The sequence below is a fragment of the Agelaius phoeniceus genome, chromosome 10, assembly GCF_051311805.1.
Source record: "Agelaius phoeniceus isolate bAgePho1 chromosome 10, bAgePho1.hap1, whole genome shotgun sequence".
NCBI classification, from domain to species: Eukaryota; Metazoa; Chordata; class Aves; order Passeriformes; family Icteridae; genus Agelaius; species Agelaius phoeniceus.
The window spans coordinates 8,280,508-8,299,860 of NC_135274.1; the positions used below are offsets into that span (position 1 = coordinate 8,280,508).

Consider the following 19,353-nt stretch of genomic DNA (forward strand, 5'->3'; position numbering starts at 1 on the left):
TTAGAACCCTTGTGCATGAAGCAATCTATGTGTTTCAGGATTTTCCAATGTCTTTTCTCACAGGGAGGGATGCCATAGTGAGATTCCCTTCTGGACATGGTCTAACCATATCACCTGTGGTCTGTTCCAGGTACCGGAATTGCGTTTATACATACCGAATTCTGCCCGATAAAGAAAATAAACTAATTGTCCAGGTAAGCCATCTCTGTACTATTTGGTTCCACAAAAATGTATTTGAGAACTGCTGGTTTTCAAAGTAATTCTAACACCAAGAGAAAAAAAAAAAGATATAAGGAATTAAACTAATGTCAGGCCAGTACACTGCTGGTCTCTACTCCACTGCTGTGGAGATTTCAGTCTCCAGTCCAGTCCATAACTGTGGCCATCAGCACACTCTAACACTCTAACATGCCTTCAATTCAGTGGCACAGCCATGTTTTATGTAACTGAGAAGCTCAGCATGTGGAATAACTTCTCCTCTGAAGCCAACCTCTTATCAATACATCATGAATCTTTTCAATCCAAAACTGCAGCACAGTTGCCTACACCCAGAGAATGTAAATTGAGTTCTGGTCTCAGGATCCAGAAAGTACCAAGACTGAGGGCAGGAATTTCCGATGTTCTGTTTATTCCTATTTTGATTTAGGAGCCTAAATGAGCCACTTCCCCTTCCGGTGCCACTTCCCCTTCCGGTGCCACCTCTCAGCCTCTTTTTTGTTTTAATATAAATAGTGAAATTTGAGGTGGGGAGGGAGGCATGGTCTCCTACAGCCCCAAGAATTGGGCATGGGTTTACTGGGCAACAGTGGGGGCTGCAGCTGACTCATGCTCTTGGCACAGTCAGTGCTGCATGGGCATTCCCTGCTGTATGGAATGCAAATTCCCAGGCTACCCAGTCTGCCTTGCTATTCAGAGTGGTTCTGCAATAATTCCTTCCCATTTCAGTTGACAACTAGCTTCCCATACTATAAATCAGATTTCTTCCAACCTCATGAGCAGCTTATACATCTCTCATGCACCATGTTAATTGTGTATTTCCTCACGTGCTTTGGGGTTATCAGTGTTTTATGAGATCTCCACTAAGAGGCAGCATATCTGAAACTAGAGTAATGAGTTAGTGAGAACAGCTGCGTGCTGGCAGCTTGCTTTCAGCTGTGGGCTCTTGGTAAGAATGGTGGATTGTGTGTCCTGGGTGCACACATCCAGCTTGGCTCTTTGAAGATCTCCTTTTGTGTATCTTGGGCTGTTCTCAGGAGCCCCACTCAGATGCAGCTCTGCACAGACACAGCTGTATTGCCTCCAAGGCTAACTCCAGGCTCTTGGTGCTGTGCTCCAGAGGACTGTGTGCCCAGGGTCAGCCACTATGGCCCTGTTGGCCTTGACAGCTGGATTCCCCAGAGCCATTGAGATTCTTCTGCCTCACTTGCACTTCTGTTTCTGAGGAGGAACTGGCAGCAGGAGTCTATGCTGGACATGACCTGGGTCTGTAGTGTTACTATGGCATGTCACCAGAGTTCACCCCTCTTCATGGAGCACTGGGTGACACTGTGCAGAGGAACTTGTGCAGGCTTGGCTGGGTGCAAGCCTGGGACCAGCACCCAGCTGGAACCAATATCTTGCCATTCCCCCCTGGCTCCACACACTGTGCTGTAGGCTCTTTGTAGTGATACTTGACATTCCTCCATCTTCTGATATATCCCAGCCATTCTGTCCTAAAGAGTGTATTTTGGTGCATTGTGCTGATGTGATGTGGTGGTGCTATGAACCCAGAAGGTGATATGGTGTTTATCTTTGGCAGTATCCAGAGCAGCTGCAGAGATCAGGGTCTCTCTGTGCCAGAGAGCTCACAGATGGAGCCTCACAGGCAGGGGGAGTGTTGGGGGACACCTGAGGCCCAGGCAATGGGCACAATGTCCCACACCAGCTCTGTGGCATGGCTGCCATGGGACCCTGGCGCTGCTAATGGTGTCCTTGCTCTTTGCACTGGCAGCAGTATGATGAGGGGAACTTGTGGAACCCTAATTCTGAATAACTTTGTAGTATGAGTTTGGCAGCTGCTTTGTCTTTTGGAAAACAAGCACAGAAATGATCCTATGTTGGGTTTTGCCCTGTGGGAGAGGAAGAAAGGCAGGCCAGAAGGTATCTGCAAAGGCAGCCGCCCACACAGCCCCACACTTTGTCCCTCTGTGCCCTGGGCAAGCTGTGTCCCCTCCTCATCCCTCAGCTGCCCTGCTGGCAGATCCTGTGAGAAATGCTGGACATGCAGCTTGGCCTGGAGCCTGTTCTAGCAGGACACAGATGCCATGAGTGACAGGAGAGTTTGAAACCTGAGCAGAGAGCAATGTACCTGTGTGCAGCTGCTCTCTGGAGAGCGCTGGGGCACAGGCTGCTCACAGCACCTGCCAGTGAAGGTCTGTGCAGGGAGTTCTGTGCATTACAACCCAGGAAGGTGTGAGTTGTGCTTCCCAATTTATACTGGATCCATGATTGTTTCTGCAGCGACAAAGGGCCTGTTTTCATGCACAACTCTTGTCTGCAGAGTTGTACATATACAGTGCTTAAAGCACTGCAGCCATGAGAAATCTTTGTTTCCCTGTGCTGTAGCAATGGGCTGGATCAAGGTTTATGAACAAGAAATTTGTGAGATTCTCTTGGGTCCCATGTTGTGGTTGCAAGGGATTTCTCTTGTTCCTGTGTCACAGAATGCAGAGCAACTGTGGTGGAGTACCTTTGCAAGCTGGGTTGCCAGGAGCTGTAGGTTGAATACCAGGGGTAGGCTAAATAGAGTGTGTTGTTAACTCATGTTTTGAAGACATGACACCTCCTGCTTTGTGCTGCCTTATTCCAGTTCTGAGGTAGAGGCAAATGAAAGGGGCTGGCTTCTTCCAGCAAGAGAAAGATGCAGGGAGAGTTATAATTAAAGCTCAGAGTAAAAACAGTCCTGTGTTCTTGGCTGCTGCTCTTGGTACAGTGTTCCAGCTGGGCCAGGCTTTTTTTTTGGTTGCTTGTGTATTGATTTTTGGATAAAACAAAAACTGCTTCATGTGTCTTAAAAGATCAGATTTTTGAAAAGATTACTTCTTTGCAAGGATGTAAAAGATGTTGACTAGGATGGAATGTGGACATTTTAAAAAATCCCATTAATAAAGGAAAGGGTCTACTAATCCTATGGAACTAGATCAGGTGTTAAATTAATTCAGTGATCAGTAGATGCTTCTCATTTCTTGGTTTATAAAAATTATATAGGAAAGATTCAATACTCAATCTTGAGATAGGCCTGTATTGATTACAAATATGAGCCCTGATTATCAATGTGACTTTTTTTTTTAACCTGCACAGTGCTTCTTCCTAAAAAAAGGGCTGTCTTCCTGCCCAGATCTGGACTGTTGTCTGTCAGGAATTTTTCTTGATGACAGCAGATTTAGAAGATCTGTCATATCACAGCTACATACACAGCTCATGTGATATGACAGCTCTCCCTCTGCCACTCTGTGGAGTTTTTTCACCCTTAAAGCTGCAAGTTGCATAACTTTTTTTGTTAAGTCTTGGAGAGTACATTTCATTTTTCTGAAGCCTGGTCCCAGCCTAATGGAATGATGGTGTCATTTTTTGCATGGTTAAATTAACTGTTCAAGGACAGGTGGAAGAAGGGGAAGTACACATTTTTGCATACAAAGGTGCACTTTTGCATTCAGGCTGAAGAAAAAAATATTGGCAAATGTCCTTCCAGTGTTTTATGGCATGGATTGTGATCTGCCATTAGGATTCTATATCTGCAGCACTTAGCATGGTAAGGAATTTCTCTTGCCTGCCATATCATAATCATAGTGTTGCCAGGATGTTGAAAAAAAGTGTTGTTTCAGATGGAAAAATTGGATCACCCTTTTGAAGAAGTCCAGATAAGCAATTTTGAACTTGACATGGCCGTGGCTGTGCAGTGGCAGCCGGGCTCCTGAGGGCAGCTGGGAGCCGCTCCCTTGAAGTGAGGAGGAGTTTTCCCCTGAGGCACCTGGGTAGATGGTGAGGGTCCTTCCCAGTGAGATCAGGTGTTAACAAGGTCCCAGTCCCACGGCTGCTCTGACGACCAGGGGCTCACCCACAGTAAGGAGAGCCAGTGAAGGACAGAACTCCACGGTGGCAGCGAATTCTCCCTGCAGCAGCAGCAGCGTCTCCCTTCCAATCCCAACAGTGAGTGAGATGCTGAGATCAGCCCCTCATCCCCCAGCCAAAATCTCGTGGCATTTCTGCACTTCCAAAGAGAAAGCCCCTGAGCTAACAGACTGCAGCGAACTGCACCCTTCCCCTTCCTCCATGGCTACGTCTTTGTCTCTCTTAAGTATCATCTTTATTATCTCTTAGGCAACAAATGGGAGAAAATTCCCTGAAAGACGAAAAAAAATATGGAAAAATCCTAACCTGATGCATCATCTTTTTTTACATTAATAGGGGGAAAGGGTGTTGAACAAAGACTATGCCTTGCATAGCACATGCTCCAAGGCCCTTCATTTTTTAATAACTCCTCCTTTGCTTTGAGCAAAACTGTTTCACCAACTCCAGAGTTTTGTGGATTACCTTGTTGTGAGAAGGGATCAGGAAAAGCAGCCTTCTTCTCATGCTGTACAAGAGACTGTATTACAGTAAGGAACCCATTAATATTTTTAAAGTTACAGCCTGTTTTTCTTCCCTTTTCATCTCCCTGGGCTGTCCTAGCTGCCCAGCTCTTTGACAGAAAGCAGCAGTGTGTATGCATCTTCCTGCTCCATGGGGAAACATGGGAAATATTCATTTTGCAGTCATAGCACCAGATCGTCATTCCTGTGTGCTTGAGCACTTCTTGCATTTGTGCTGAAATCAACTATTTTAAAAAAATTACTTACATTTATACTTGTTACATGTTGTAAAGGGAGGGCCTGACCCTTTTTACTTGTGTTTTCCTAACTTCAGTGAAAATTATAGATACCCTGGCAACACTGTTTTACAGTGAGTGATGGTATGGCTATTTTTTTTTTTACTTTTTCTGGTAATTTTCTTCTAGTCTGACACGGGGCTTTGTGTAACAGGAAACAAATAGTGCTATGTGAGCCGTTAGAAAGCAGGCCAGCAGCTGTGACTCACGGTGCCAAGTGACACTAAGAGCAGATCACCAGTGTGCTCTGCAACTCCCAGGAGGTAGGGGAAGCCCTAAACACTGTACAGGGCTTTCTGCTGAAACCCTCCCTCCCTCCCAATCCACTTCTAGAAGCACATATTTTGGGAGTTATCTTGATTTGTACACTGCGTTGACTAAATATGCCAGAACAAATGAGATTCTCTCTCCTGGGATGGGCAAGAGGCACAGTGAGAGGGGTGCCTGCCCCATCACTGTCAGCAAGACTGTGCCTGCTCCTGAGCAAGACTAGTTCTGCCTCTGTTTGTGAGTCCTGCAGGGTGGAGCTGGGGCAGAGGCCCCATCCGGTGTGCAAACCCACTCTGGAGCTGGCTGCTGTCCTGCTAGCAGCATCTGATAAGAGCTGTGAGTTTAGTTCAGTTCCTGCGTTCCTGGTGTCACTGCTGCTGTCACCAACGTCAGAGACACTGTCTGCCTGTGCCATGTGCAGTACCAAGTCCATTGTCAGCCCTTTGCAGAGAGATGCCAAGTTTTCCTTGTTCTCTTTGTTGCTGCGCTGTAATCTCAGCGTGCTGTGCTGCTCTGGCTCATGTGGCCACCAAAAGGTTTTCTGTAACAGGAATTTGTGATTTGCTCTGGACTTTGATAATCAATCTGTATCTGATCAAAACCTTTCTACTGCGAAATTGCTCTGGAGCTGGGTGATAAAACAAAGTAAAATGCTTCAGGTGAGGCTCAGCCATCCACCACTTGTGGTTTCTGTCACAGTTCTGGGAGGTGTTTGTGCCTGTGCAGCCTCATGGGCTGCAGTGAAGACAGGGCTGGCACAGGTCTGTCCAAAATGCCACTTGCAGGTTGCACAGAGGTTGTCTAAAGAAAAGATGATGATGAGAATGGAACAGATTTCACCTGAGTTATCTGTTACCATGGAAAACTCACTGTGCTTGTGGGACTCTGTTGGAACTGCAGGTCTGAGAGATTAATCAGGGTTAATCACTTTTCTTGGATAGAAAGAAGGGACAAGTGAACAACCAGACAATACTCATAAACAATGTATTGAAGCGTGATTAGGGCAGCACATTTCTAGTATGTGCAAAACCATAATTTAATTATATTAAACTTCATTTTATTACCAAAAAATATAGATGTTAAAATTTGACTATTTTTCAGTATAATTTAATGTTGATTTTAATCAGTTTGCAAAGCACTTTACATGTAGGACTGAAAATATTTTACAATCAGGGCTTAGCAAAATGCATGTATTTCATGTTTCTGCAAACTATCCAGATCTGTTTATACAAGAAAAATGTTTTTTTCAATTCTTGCATCTGAGGTAGAAATGAACTTAATGCACTACACAGGTTTTGGAAAGCTGAAAGAACCAGCACTTAATAAGAGAGCTAGGTATTTCCTGAAACATGCACATTCCTGCTCCTGAATCTCTCAGTATACAGAATTCTTCATACAAACAAACCATATCCAGCTTTTGTCTAGTTTGAACCCTTCCAGAATGTTTCCAGTTTCCTGAAATATTAAAAAAAATAATTCAGAGAATATGGTTTAAATCAACTTAAAGTGATATTATTTTGTTTTTCAACATTCAGAAAATGTAACCAGGTATTTGGAAGCTAATGCATACCATGAAGTGAAATCCCTTTTCCTTTTATCTGGATGTACTGTCAGACAAAATCTCCCTGTAATGAGTGAAATGCAAATGAATGTCATCAATTTCTTTTGCTGTTTGCCCTCTAATAATTGTGTTATGTTATAAAGCCTTCACCACATTTAAAGATGAAAATTGCAAATAGTCAATCCTTGCTGAAGGTACAAAGCAGCTTCCAGGGCTGCAAAATCCTTCCAGACTCAGGAGATAAGGATTAGGGTGTTTATACAGTAAGCAGTTTAACAATTACTGTTTTAGAAGAGTAATTGTTTCACCTGTTATCCTTTGGAAAGGCTTTGACCACCCAAAGTCATACACCCAGCAGCTCTCTCCTACCCTGCTGGATCTTCCCCCCACTCTGTTACAAGAGTTTGGGTGTGCAAATAATTGAGTTACAAACATGTATAACCCTGAGATGAGCCCCTGGGATACACCCACCTCAATGTCTCCTAGACTACCAAAAGGAAAATTTTCCTGAAATTTTGGAACACTTATGGCAGATGAGAAAAAGCAACTGAAAACCTATGCAACCAACATTATCAACAAGAAAATACTCTCATTTTGTAGTAATTTGATAGTTATTACCTTTAGTGTTGTCACATATCACAGGCACATATCGTTCAATCCATTTGATTGTCTTATCCTTTATATATTTGTTTTTTGACACTGGCCAAATGCCAGGCACCCATGAAAGCCATTCACTCACCCTCTCCTGCTACAGTTGGGCAGAGGAGAGGGGAAAAAAAATTAATGAAGGGCTCATGATTGAGATAAGGACTGGGAGAAAACACTCTAAAGGCAAAACAGGTTCAAATTTAAAGGTGTAAGATAAATTTATTATTAACAGAGTTAGAGGAGGATAATGAGAAGTAAAATAAGCCTATAAAACACTTTTTTTCCCCCTCAGCCCCTCTCTTTTCCCACCGACAGCGCAGGGAGACGGGGCGTGGGGGTTTTGGTCAGTTTGTCACCCAAGATCTTTTTCTGTTCACTCAGGGAGAGGAGTTTTTTCTCTGTTATTCCCTCGGGTCCCTCCCATGGGAGACAGTTCTCCATGAACTTCTCCAGCGTGGCTCCAATCTCAGGAGCCCTGTCCTGCCAAAACTGTTGCAATGTGAGTCCCTCCCACGGACAAACAATCTTTCCTAAACTGTTGTGGCGTGGGTCACCTGTCCATGGGGTGCAGTCCTCAAAGGATAGGCTGCTCTAGCTGGGAAGCAACTAGAAATATTTTATATTTCCAAAGATTTCAGATGAAGCTTCATAACTCAATTTCAGGTATTCAGGAAGAGAACAGATGATTTCCCTCTCAGCTGTGTGGTAATGAAATGGTGTGTTCTATTGCTTCTGTGCTTTGAGGGATGATGAGCCACAGAGGAAAGTAATCATTTACAGGCAAGTCTTGAGTTGTTCTCTCAAAGAAAGAGAAATTATTATTTTGTTGGTGCTGTATGAGGCTTTTTGTCCTGATCATTTAAGATAGGAATGAGTCTTGGAAAATACTGATATTAGATTTGTTTACAATGAGTCTTATGACAAGTATCACTGTCACTACAAAATTGTTTCCACGCTCCATACTGACAAGGAGATGCCCTTTCTTCTTCAGAGATCTACCTTGATTTGCTGATGAGATGGATCATTGCAGGCTGCATCCCTCTCCGTGCAGACATGGAACTCACCCAGCACATCACAAGGGCTCCAGTTAGATCTCATTCAGTCAGTCTGCACTGCACCCGTGGGGAATGGGACCAGTACAACCTACATGGGCTGCAGCATACTGCTGACATAAATGTCAAATATAAAGATACAATCACCTTTGAATATCAACTGAAAGTATTGTCCTGGTTGCACTTGTTTTAGGTAAACAGGGTCTGATTCACCAATACTGTTCAAATTTACTTTTTGGTTGTTGAAGTTATTACAGCTTTTAAATTAAATCTAGCATCCTTGAGTTTTCAGATTGCTGCATAAATGCATGCAAGGCTTGATTTCAAATGACAAAATAGTTTAGGGAAATGAAACAGACTTTAGCAAAGATAGCTCAGACTCAGTTGTTTCAGTCCCTCTGAAAGAATGAAGTCACAATGCAGCTTTTGGTTGTTCCCAGACCTTTGCCCAGCTGTCTGACTTCTTATATCTTCAGTTTGTACTTCTGTCAGAGTTTTCAGTCTTGGTTCTCCTCTGAAAGTCTAAACTGGTACAGGTCTGTTCCATCCCAGGGTTCTGAAGTTGTCCCTCTGCAGTATTTTAAAAGTCAACATAGAGCACAGCTGGGTTTAGCAAACCCCATGGACCAAGGATGGTGAAGCTCCCTGTGGGCTCAGGTTGCTCTCTGTTAGCAGACTGGTAAGCCTGAGTTAAAATTTCCAAGCAACTCTGCATGAAGCCTTTTTCTCCAAAAGTTGATGGGGCTGTAGTGACCTGTGCTGTTTAACAGGCTTAGTGCCAAGTGTTCCTTGTGATCAGCCATGGCAGGAGCCACAGGCAGGCACTGGTTGCTCACAGAGGCCCTGGGTAGCCTTGTCATTGTACATGTGCATGCAAACCCAGAAATCCTGAGTCCAATTTTAGGGGCCAAAGTGTAACAAATGTGCAACATCCACTATTTTTATTCCAGAAGTGCGGTTTAGGGGAGAACATAAAAGGAGAGGGTTTGAAGGGTGTTTTCTTTCTGGTTTTAGTTTTGTGGTTAGTTTTGCTAAAGATGGTGCTCCTTCAGGCTGGGTTCTGTATCTGCTCAGTCAGCAGCTATGGCTCAGGGCTTCTAACTGATTAAGAGTTTGCAGTAACTGAATTAAATAAGGGACAGCCCCTTGAAAGAAAGGACAAGTGGTCGTCCTTAGTGTCTCAAACATGGTAATCAGTTGCTGTAGCTAAAGCCTGAGAAATTCTGCAGACTGAAGACAGGAAATTGTAACTAAGGTTTCTACCCTTACTGTGCATGGCTTAGGGGTTTGAATTATGCAATACCCATAAAACTATGCAGTACAATGTGGTGCATGCAGCTGCTACCCATGTACCTTCTGCCTGCATTGCTTTGCTTCAGCAGTTTATCTTCAATAAGTATTACCTTTTTAATCTTACATTTTTCCTTTCCCACTGGATAGTTTATGTATATATTTATACATATTTATTATAATTTATGCATATTTAGTGCTTGGTGACAGTTGAAACTGGGATTCATTCAGCCAAGAGGACAACAGGGAAAGCAGAGAGCTGATTATGGACCCTCCACTGTCTGCTGCACAGGTTGGAGAAGATCCCCAGGAGCTCAGTATGACTGCTGTGGGCTGAGGGATCCTGCCCAGCTGTGCATACACAGCCATTGTGGGCACATCTTCACCTGTTTCAGGGAAAAGTTCTTTCTCCTAGGACTCTGAACACCACACACAGTTGCCTGGGTACATATTTATTGCCTTCTACAGAGGGAAAAGCTGAAGGAAGCTTGGGAACTTCCACAAGAAACAAGTAACCTGCAATAGTTCTCCAGTCCAGGTAAGGTCAGCTGGACTGAGAGCACTGACAGAATCACAACAATGACCTCCACTGAGTGCCTTCAGAAACAATGACTGTGCTACATTTGCTGCCTTGGGTGCCTTGATAGCTCTTGGGGACTCATGTTTTCAAGCTTATCTTGGTAAGCACTAGAGCTAGATACATTATGAAGAAATTAAAATGGAAATTTTCATTTGACTTCAAGTGTTGAAGCTCTTTGGTGGAAAACCAAAAAGCACAAGGCTTGTGATAAACTCACAAAAGTTCTTAGAAGTAGCATACTCCAGAACTTTTACTTAAATTCCACCTACACACTACAGAAGTGCTAAAAAAAAATGTATCAGATCCTCATGGATCTGAAGTCCTTGCTCATTCATCATCAACTCATCTGACTTGCACCCTGTAGCTAAATTTAATACCAGTCCTTCATGTTCCATCATGAAACTGCTTGTTTGCTTTTTGTTGATGTAAATCTTATTTATTATATCACAGAGAAATGCTGAAAGGGTTGTTTGCTCAGCAGGGTTCTCTTGGTGCTACAAGCTGAATCATTGTATGCTGTATTAGCAAAATCTTTTTGAAGGCCAGAGTTTGAATGGTTTATTTAGTGTGAAGAATGTGAAGAACTATCCCAAGTACATGGTCTTGGTGCTTTCTAAATTGTTTGGTGTTCTTCCTGGCTTCTGTCTAACTATATTAGTTGGATATTTGGCAATTAACATATTTTTATGTGAGCCATGGAGTGGTGGAGCAGAGTGGAATGGGGTCTTTAAGTACTGTTTGATTACATTGGTTTTATGATTTATGTCTTTATCATGTGTGGAGAATGCCAGTTCAAAAGACTTCCACAAATCCTTTACCTTCCAGAGCTTCTAATACATTTTTCTTTAGGATGTAGAAGTTTAGCAAGGAACTTGAGATAAAAATCTGGCAGCCAGTTATACTCTACTGAGAACTCTTTTCAATATTCCTTTCCTCCATCAGACTCTCCTAATTTGCAAATGTCCCAATTCTGCCATGGGAGCTGTGCCTACCTGTGAACATGACTAGTCTTCAGGCTTCCAGAATGAAGCCTGGATGGAATCACACAGAGGAGAACTCTTGCACATCCAGAAGAGATCAACAGTGGCAGATATGAGAGTCAGGATCTTTTTTAGGATTAACTGCAACTGGGCTCACATTCCACACACACAGAGCATGTTAAGCATTTGAAATGAAGAATGCATTGTGCTTCTCAAGTCCTTTCCATGACACTGCACATAGGAAAAAGTGAGATAGCCTTTCCCAAAATTGGAAACCTTCAGCATTCCCATTTTTTCTAATTTTTTATAAGAATAGAATTGTGATGCAGTGTGAGTAATTAATACATAGAGTATTTTAAGTCAGTATCATGCTTAAAGAAATGGAGCTTGTGGTAGTATGTACTGGCATCCTTCAGTTGCACTGGAGGAACAGAGGATTTTGTATAGGATTTTTATTAATTTTATAGGATAGAAAATACAGTAATTAATTTTTTTCCTTTTTTAACTCAGATATTTTTTTTATGTCTGATTTTCAGCCAGGATCACAAACTAGAAGTAATATATACTTAGCTGTTATTAAATTGTAATTCCTTGTTTCCTTCCATGAATCATCTCTTTCAGAAATTGTGAATCCCTCTTTCCCAGAACTCTATGAATTCCATGATTTTCACCCAAAGTCTTAAAAGTTCACTGTAGCAGAAGTGACATGTATTAACAAACTTGAATATCAGGACCAAACCAAATGTGGAATGAGACAAAAGCCTCCATCATCTCTCACCTTGGAGGAGACAACAACTGTTTGTCTTCCATTCCCTCCAACCTTATTCAAGGTGTATGACTTATAACTGCACTTACACTGTGCTATTCTCCACAAAATTTGTATGATCTTTTTCCAGGTGTGGAAATCCTGTGCCCATGTTCCCTAGATTCCTCCCCTTACCTCTTCTCTCATGCTTAGTTCCCTGGCAGAGGCCCTCTTGCTGAGTTTTATCCAGCAGCAGAACTCTCTTGCCAACCCACAAGAAAAATGAACAATAAAGTTCATTTCTTTATTGACCCTCCAGGTCACAGGAGCCCTCTCTTTCTCAGGCACACACTTGCTTCTCTCCCTCTGTGCTCCTAGGTAGCTCCATTTCTTCCAAGCCCCAGGTGTTGCACTCAAATTAGAGTACATTTCTGGGTAGCTTATATTTTGGAAAGTAGCTGTTTCTCCCAGCTGTGATTCCTGTCTACAATCCCATTTTTCTGAAATGCTCCTGAAACTTCTTAGCACAAGATTCGATTTAAAAATAAGGCAGGTTTGCTAACAAAATGAAAGTGAAACACAGCCAAGTTGCTAAAAAACGCTTTAAAAACAATTTACCAGGAATTCCTTAGCTCTTAGGTTCACTTCTTCAGTGAAATACAAAAAGATTGTCTACATGAGAGCCAAATATACATTTAAAAATGCCACCCAGACTTCCTAGCTAACAGACAGTTTTGAAGACAACTTTTTTTCCAAACCTCAAAACATAATATTTTTTTCAAATCTAAAAGAAGAGAAGAGTTCCTGACAGCCTTTCTTACCACAGTAGAATTGACCTGATTTACTGCTTTCATTTAAGCTGGTGGGTATTTGCAAGAATTTTGTAACTTTGAAAACTTATTGTCTGTTACTGAAATGCTGATGTATGTGTTTGAATACCTGTTTTAAGGTACTCTAGTTAGAAAAATTTGGCCTCAAGCAACATAACCAGATGATCAGTTTCCTAGTTCCTCCTTGTGCCTTGGCGCAGGAAAGGAAAACACTTCCTCTTCCTTCTGAGGGCCCCAGACTTCCTGTGCCATCTATTTATACAATTGTTGTAATGAACCCCAAGTTAACCAGTTCCTCTCCTAGTTTAGCATGGGCTTTACATCTTTTTACTTCACGTATTTATAATCCACATGCAACTTCTCTTAAAGTCATGCTCACAGCTGCTTTTCACGAAAACTGTGTTTGGGGTGTCTTTGGAAGGAGTTCTCTTGGCCAGATGGCATTAGTTGAATACACCAGATACAAAGGAAGACCAGATTATCTGGTCAACAGCCATACAAAAACCTGTTGAAAAGTTCAGGTGGTTGAATTCGGAAAGGGGATCACAAGATTTAACCAAAGGCTAGTGATTAAAGGCATTAGTTGTACCTGTCCTTATGAAATGAACAGCCTAGAAGCCAGTTCAGTATGAAAACAAGAGCAAATTGTAGCTGGTTGTGCTCAGCCATTGTACTGTGAGCATACAGAGGACTGAAGGAAATTGAAAACTGGAAAGACATGCAGAACTGGGGGCAGGCTCTGGAGGACAGGAGACACCAAGATATCCCATGGGAAAGAAGGTTCACAGCTGAAAGGGCTGGAGTCAGAAGTGGAAGGTCTGAAAGTTGTGGTTTGGGATGCTGGTGAAACGGCAGGGATGCTGGTGAAAAGCATGGTCACGTTCAGCCTTAGCCATGCTCTTCAAGGGTTCTGGATCTGGGTAAAGGAAGCTGGGAGATTTGCAGAGGGCTTCCTGTAGTCACAGAGTTTGGAGAGGCAGGAGGCCTTGCAGGTGTCTGAGCCCAGTGTTGCCCTGGTTTTGGGCTGAGGCAGGATCAGACACTTGCTAGCTGGCTGTGAGGAGTGCCTAGGTGCATGGCACTGCTGTCCCTCGGGGCCTTGCAGCACCTCTGTTGCCATCTTCTTTAGAAGAGAATTTAAAACTTGTAAGTCTGCTGTTGTGACATCTCCAGGCTGTCCCTTTGCCAGACCATACAAGTCCCTTTCTTCTGAGCTTTCTGTGTGAAACCCATTTTCAAGCTCTTCAGTCTTTCTTGGAAATTTTCCTTGGGACTTTCTATGGTACTTTATAAGTACCATAGTTTATGGTACTTATAAGTTCCATAAGAATTGGTGCCCCAAGCTGGCCACAGCAGTCCAGCTAAAGCTTTATGGTACTAAGTACAGCAGAAGAATTTCTTCTTGCATGTTGTATGACACTCTCATTAATAGATCTTGGAGAGACTTCTGCTTTGGATGTAGCTTCCCATTATAAAATTGCTGCTCAGTCTCTGATTCACTGTTCTCCAGATTCCTGTGTAGAGCTCTGCTGTTTTGTGGGCTGTTCCCTAAACTGCATACATTCACTAGGTGTTTTCTTTCCATATGTTGTGGCTGCCATCAGCACAAAGCTGAGGTATCAGCGGGGATGATGGAAGAATCCCCACGGAAGGAGAGCCTGCCTTCCACACCTCCCTGGTGTCCCATGAGCCCTGTGAGCACATTTCTGGGGATGTGGTGTGTTGCTATGGAGATGACACTTGCCATCTCCGTTTATAATGACTTGAAACAATTCACTGTGCAATTAAAACAAGATCTCTCCTGTGATAACCCTGAGGAAACAGTTACTTAATAAATGCAGGCAGGGGGACGGGAAGTGGATTTCATTGTTGGCTCTGCTGGGGTGGCTCCAGCTTGCTCTGTGCTGCCCCATCCTGCTTTGGTTTGTTCACAGTGCCCTGTTCTGCCTCTGCTTCCTGTCTCAAAATCCAGAACAAGCTTGTGTAAAGTTTAGGCTGCATTTTGCCTCACCCCTGTCATCCAGTGCAGCTGTCTGGAGAATGTTTATTAATAGTTTACCATCAATCCAGTTTTTGGTAATGTGCTCCACAGCCATCTACAACCTGACTCAATACCCGTACTTCATTATCCACCACCACTTTTCCTTCCCCACCTATAAACCTTTGCTACAAGTTCAAGAGGGAAGAAAGCAGATGTCCTAGCAGATGTCCCAGATTTGGGCTGCTTTCCTTGCTTGCTGGCAGAGACCAGCCCTCAGGGGGGTCATCCAGCAAACTGTGCACTCGCAGCAATGTTACTGAACCAGACTTTCCTTGTTCAACTGATGCTGCTCAGGCATCATCCCTGCAGTCCCAGGCAGCGCTGGCTGGAGTCACACCACAGCCTCAGTCATGGTCCTCTTGCTCTGTGGCTGGGAGCAAAATAATGAGCTGTTGGATTTGGAGAGGCTCATGCAGCACAGGCAGTATCTGAGTACCTTGCACTTGTGTGCCAAACAACATGACTATTGTTTGTCATGTAGGCTTTGTTCTCATCCCCTCCCCAAGGGGAGAAGCCAGTGCAACAAAATCTTGCTTTTACTGTTCTTGGTCCCATTTCAAACAATGTACAGTGTTTGCTGTGCTTCTGTGCAGAGGGAGGCAGCACAAAGCAGGGTGCCCTGCTCTCTTGTGGGGAGTGGGGATGTTTGGGGGTGTTTGAACTGGGAGGAGCTTGTTTCATAGTGCAGGCAAAAGGCAGAGAGGGCAGCTGGGCATGGCTGTGTGTTGGAGGGGTGCAGCCTTTCCCGTACACTTCCTCTGTTGAGGTCCTTGCAAATAATAACAATTATAATACAAAAGTAAATGAATGAGAATAATCAAATGATTTTGCTTTCAGACTTTCATTATAGCTGAGCTGATGTGTAGCAAGGTGGTGCCACTGCCTTTTGTGGTGTGGGGAAGGATCCTCGAGCACCCCCACCATGAGTGTGTGCTGAGCAGGTTTGAGGCTGCCCATCCTTCCCTCTGTACTTGGCCATGGCTGGTTGGAGCTCCTGACCCTGCTGGTTCCCCATTTTCTTATTTCAGCTCTCACCCTATCTCTGTGCAGCTGCTCGGGCCACATCTTCAGTTCTTTGCTGAATTCTGTCTTAAAATATGAAATGCTGTCCTTTATTTTACTGTGTGCCATGGGGAGCTGGTCCCTTTCCTCTTGACTGGACTTGGAGAAGGTGGGCTGTCAGAGGAGCTGGCACTGCTGGAATGGAGGCTGCTTCTCTTTGGGAATGAGCATCTGGATTCAGATGCACGCAAAGCCCAGCTTCTTGACGTGGCCACAAATTCCATTTATCCTTGAGGGTGGAGAAGGGGGCTTCACCAAGAAAGGTGGCTGGGTGCAGTGGGCCAAGTTAACAGAGTAGAAGGGGTGTGTGACAGTAGGGCCTCTCTGCTCATGTGTGCACTCAGCCAGGCTGCACGAGACCTAGGGCTGACCATGCCGGGGAATTTGAGCTGGAACATAGACTTTGGAGTGTGCAGTGAGTTAGAGGAAGGAGGCCTGTTGCAAAATACTCCTTCTTCTGCTTACTACAGAGACCAGGATGGTTTCAGAGACTGAACTATCCCTGGCAGCAAAAAGTGCTAATTCAGCCTTTCCTACCACTTCTATCAAGACTCTGTTTGGCCTTAAAAGTGCCGTTCATGGCTGTCTGTCTTCTTGCAGGCACCCTGGGAGAGCAGGAGCTGAGGGGCAGAACAAGGCTGAGAAGACAGTGTTTGGGCACTGAGGGTGGCAGGAATGCTGTGTAGTAACAGGACAGGGGCCTTCAGACACAGTCAGGGGAGATCTGGAGAAGCAGGCAGGTGGGCAAGTAGCAAAGGAAAGTGAAGGAGGAGTTTGGAAAGAGGAGGAGTGGAGTAGGCTGCAGTGATTCCAGAGGTGAGAGAGCACTGACAGCAAAGCTTTTCTCCTACATGGCAAACCCTGACTCTGTTTGTCCTTGTGTTTTAGGGTCTCTGTCTGTGCTCTTATGGGGCTGATGCCTTTTCCCAGGTACCCTTTGGCATAGCTTAGGGCAAAGCAGGCCACCCCAAGTCTTGTTCCTCATGAGCTCCAGCCCATCTGCAGGTGGGGCTGCGGGTGGGCAGAAGGCAGCCCAGGCAGGGTAATCCTGAGGGTGAAGTGTGGGTAACACTGCCATGGGCAGGTCACAGAGGCTGAGTGTGCTGCCACCCCATCACCAGAGCTGCTAACGGTGCCCTCTGGGCTGCTGGGGGGGATGCTGGACAATGAATAATCACAAAAATGGGGACTTCAGAGACGAAGGTACTGCTTGGAAGATGAACAGAGAAGCATGGAAGACTGGTTGAACTATTCCAGGTCAGTCCCAGTGCGGCACTGTGACTTCAGGATCCTTTCATACAATGGATTAGAGCTGTTTTTTTCTTGATGGTTTTCCCTGATTCCCAACCTTCACACTTGGCACCAAGAAGCAGAAGAATCTGGGAGGACCAGACACTATTTGCATTAATTGGTGTAAATAAGTTATTCTGAATGTGCAGAGTCTGTGCTGGTCTAGAAGAGCAAGATTTGGCCTATACTGGGTAGGATCATGAGACGTTTTAACCAATGATTTGTTTCAACATCTCTGGCTTCACAAAAATATAATCCAGTGTTTGCCCAAGGATTGCCTTCATGCTGAACATGATATTTTCCAGTGTATGAGAATAATAAATCTTGTTAAATGCAGAAACAGTTATGTGAAAGACAGAAAAGGAGGCTTTACAGGCAGAGCTCTCAAAAACATCACCCATGTCTGTTGTGAAAATATGCCTTGTTAAGCCTCTAAAGACATTCAGGTGTAGCTAAAAATGAAAGGTATTTTTAATGGCAGGCCTGAGGGCACTGATGACTTCAAATGCAGTTCACTATTGAAAGCACTGTCCCAGTTTCTGGCCTGAGATTTTATTCTTCAGGAAAAGTTAAAAAGAAATCTTGTTGGTGCAAGGACTCACTGAAGACATTTTCCTGTGTTCTGCTGTGGTTTTTGCTCACATCTTGCCTGTTTAATTTCTTGGATTTTCTACATTCGCCTTTCAAACAAAAGAGTTCACAGAGAATAAGAAACCAAGCAAAGACAAATGGCAAGTAAATAAGCTTGTTCAAACATGTATTGAAACTTTGTATGTGTTACTTTTTACCGGCAATCATTGCAATCCCAAAATAAATTTAAATGCCCTGCCTGTTAGTCAGAGGCAGAATGTCTGTGTAACGCGTTATGTCAAATTGGAGTCACAGCTTTAATTCCTTACTAATTAACCATATTTCCTATGCATAATTTTAGTTTTATGCATGCAAAACAGTGCCAGCCAAGCCTGCCATTGGGGTGATCAGGTCTTCCTTCAGATTGCCCAATTGCAAGCAGTTCCCAGTGTTGATCTTTTAAGTCAAGAACAACAGCCTTGTGGGGATGGAAAACAACTGCTCTCTACCATTCTGCCCCCACTTCTTGATCTTTTATGGCAGATATAGACAGGGTTTGGTTTCTGTGGGAAAACCTTTTGTCCAGAAGGAGCACCGTGCCAGGAAGAGGGTACCCGAAGGAGAAGGATCAGACCTTTGGCTGTATGTTGCTGTAGCCTTGGGATTGGATGGCACTTCAGCACAGTTTGGAAGGTGATGCAGGGTCCTTTCCCTTGGTCAGAAGGTCTTTACTGAGCCATGAGAGACCATGTCTGTCTTTGGTAGGGTCTGTGGTTGAAGCAAGGGGGCAGAGCTGCAGGGATAGCAGCTGTTCCTGCTGGCAGAGTCAGTGTGCCAATGTGTGGATATAATTACACTGAAGCTTTGGCTCTGAACACCTCTAAAACCTTATCCCTCTGTTTGGCCTCTGTGGATAACCATTTGCTGAGATTAATGGCCAGGGTGTGCTTGAGACAGGTTTGGTCACAGAATTCAGCTGGCACACACAGTGTCATGCCATGTGTGTTTGCAGTCCTTGCCATGCTCTAAACCTCCATCCCAGCATTTCTGTGTGGGTGGCACCTTGTTTCATTTGAACCCAGTTCTGAGCCTTTGAATCCTGGAAGGGATTCTAACGTCTGGATTTAGCCATGTTTACCTTGCAATTTCACAGAAAAATCTTCCTGAATACCAGAAAATATAACACAGTCTAGGGGCTTTGAGCTCAGTAAAGGAGAGAATACAAAGATTAATCCAGGAGAATTATTTAAAATCTTCCTTTGCTGTGAACCTAATCACCCTGAACCCAGTGAGAGAGCTCTTCCATTTGGCTTCAGTGAGTCTTTGAGGTTGGTGTCTGTGCTGACTCTGGCTGGAATGTGTTATCTGTTTGTTTGTTCTGCATAGAGCCTGTGGTCAGATGGGCAGCAAGACCAGGGCAAGTTCTCTTCTGGGCAGCAGCAGTGGCTTTTTCCTCTCTCTATGGCTTTGTTTTTCCTTCTGCAAGGGGCAATGTTTGTGTGGTAGGAAATCCATGCCATGACTACCT

At 44.1% G+C, this 19,353-nt stretch overlaps 1 protein-coding gene across 3 annotated transcripts in view; it reads left to right on the forward strand.

Moving 5' to 3' along the window:
* Positions 1-19,353, forward strand: part of INPP5D (inositol polyphosphate-5-phosphatase D) — a 51,908-nt gene that overhangs the window by 7,591 nt on the left and 24,964 nt on the right. For all 3 annotated transcript variants that reach the window (XM_054639495.2, XM_077183796.1, XM_077183795.1), the window contains one exon: positions 131-194. In XM_054639495.2, the coding sequence (XP_054495470.2) occupies positions 131-194 (64 nt within the window). The remainder of the gene's footprint in view (positions 1-130; positions 195-19,353) is intronic.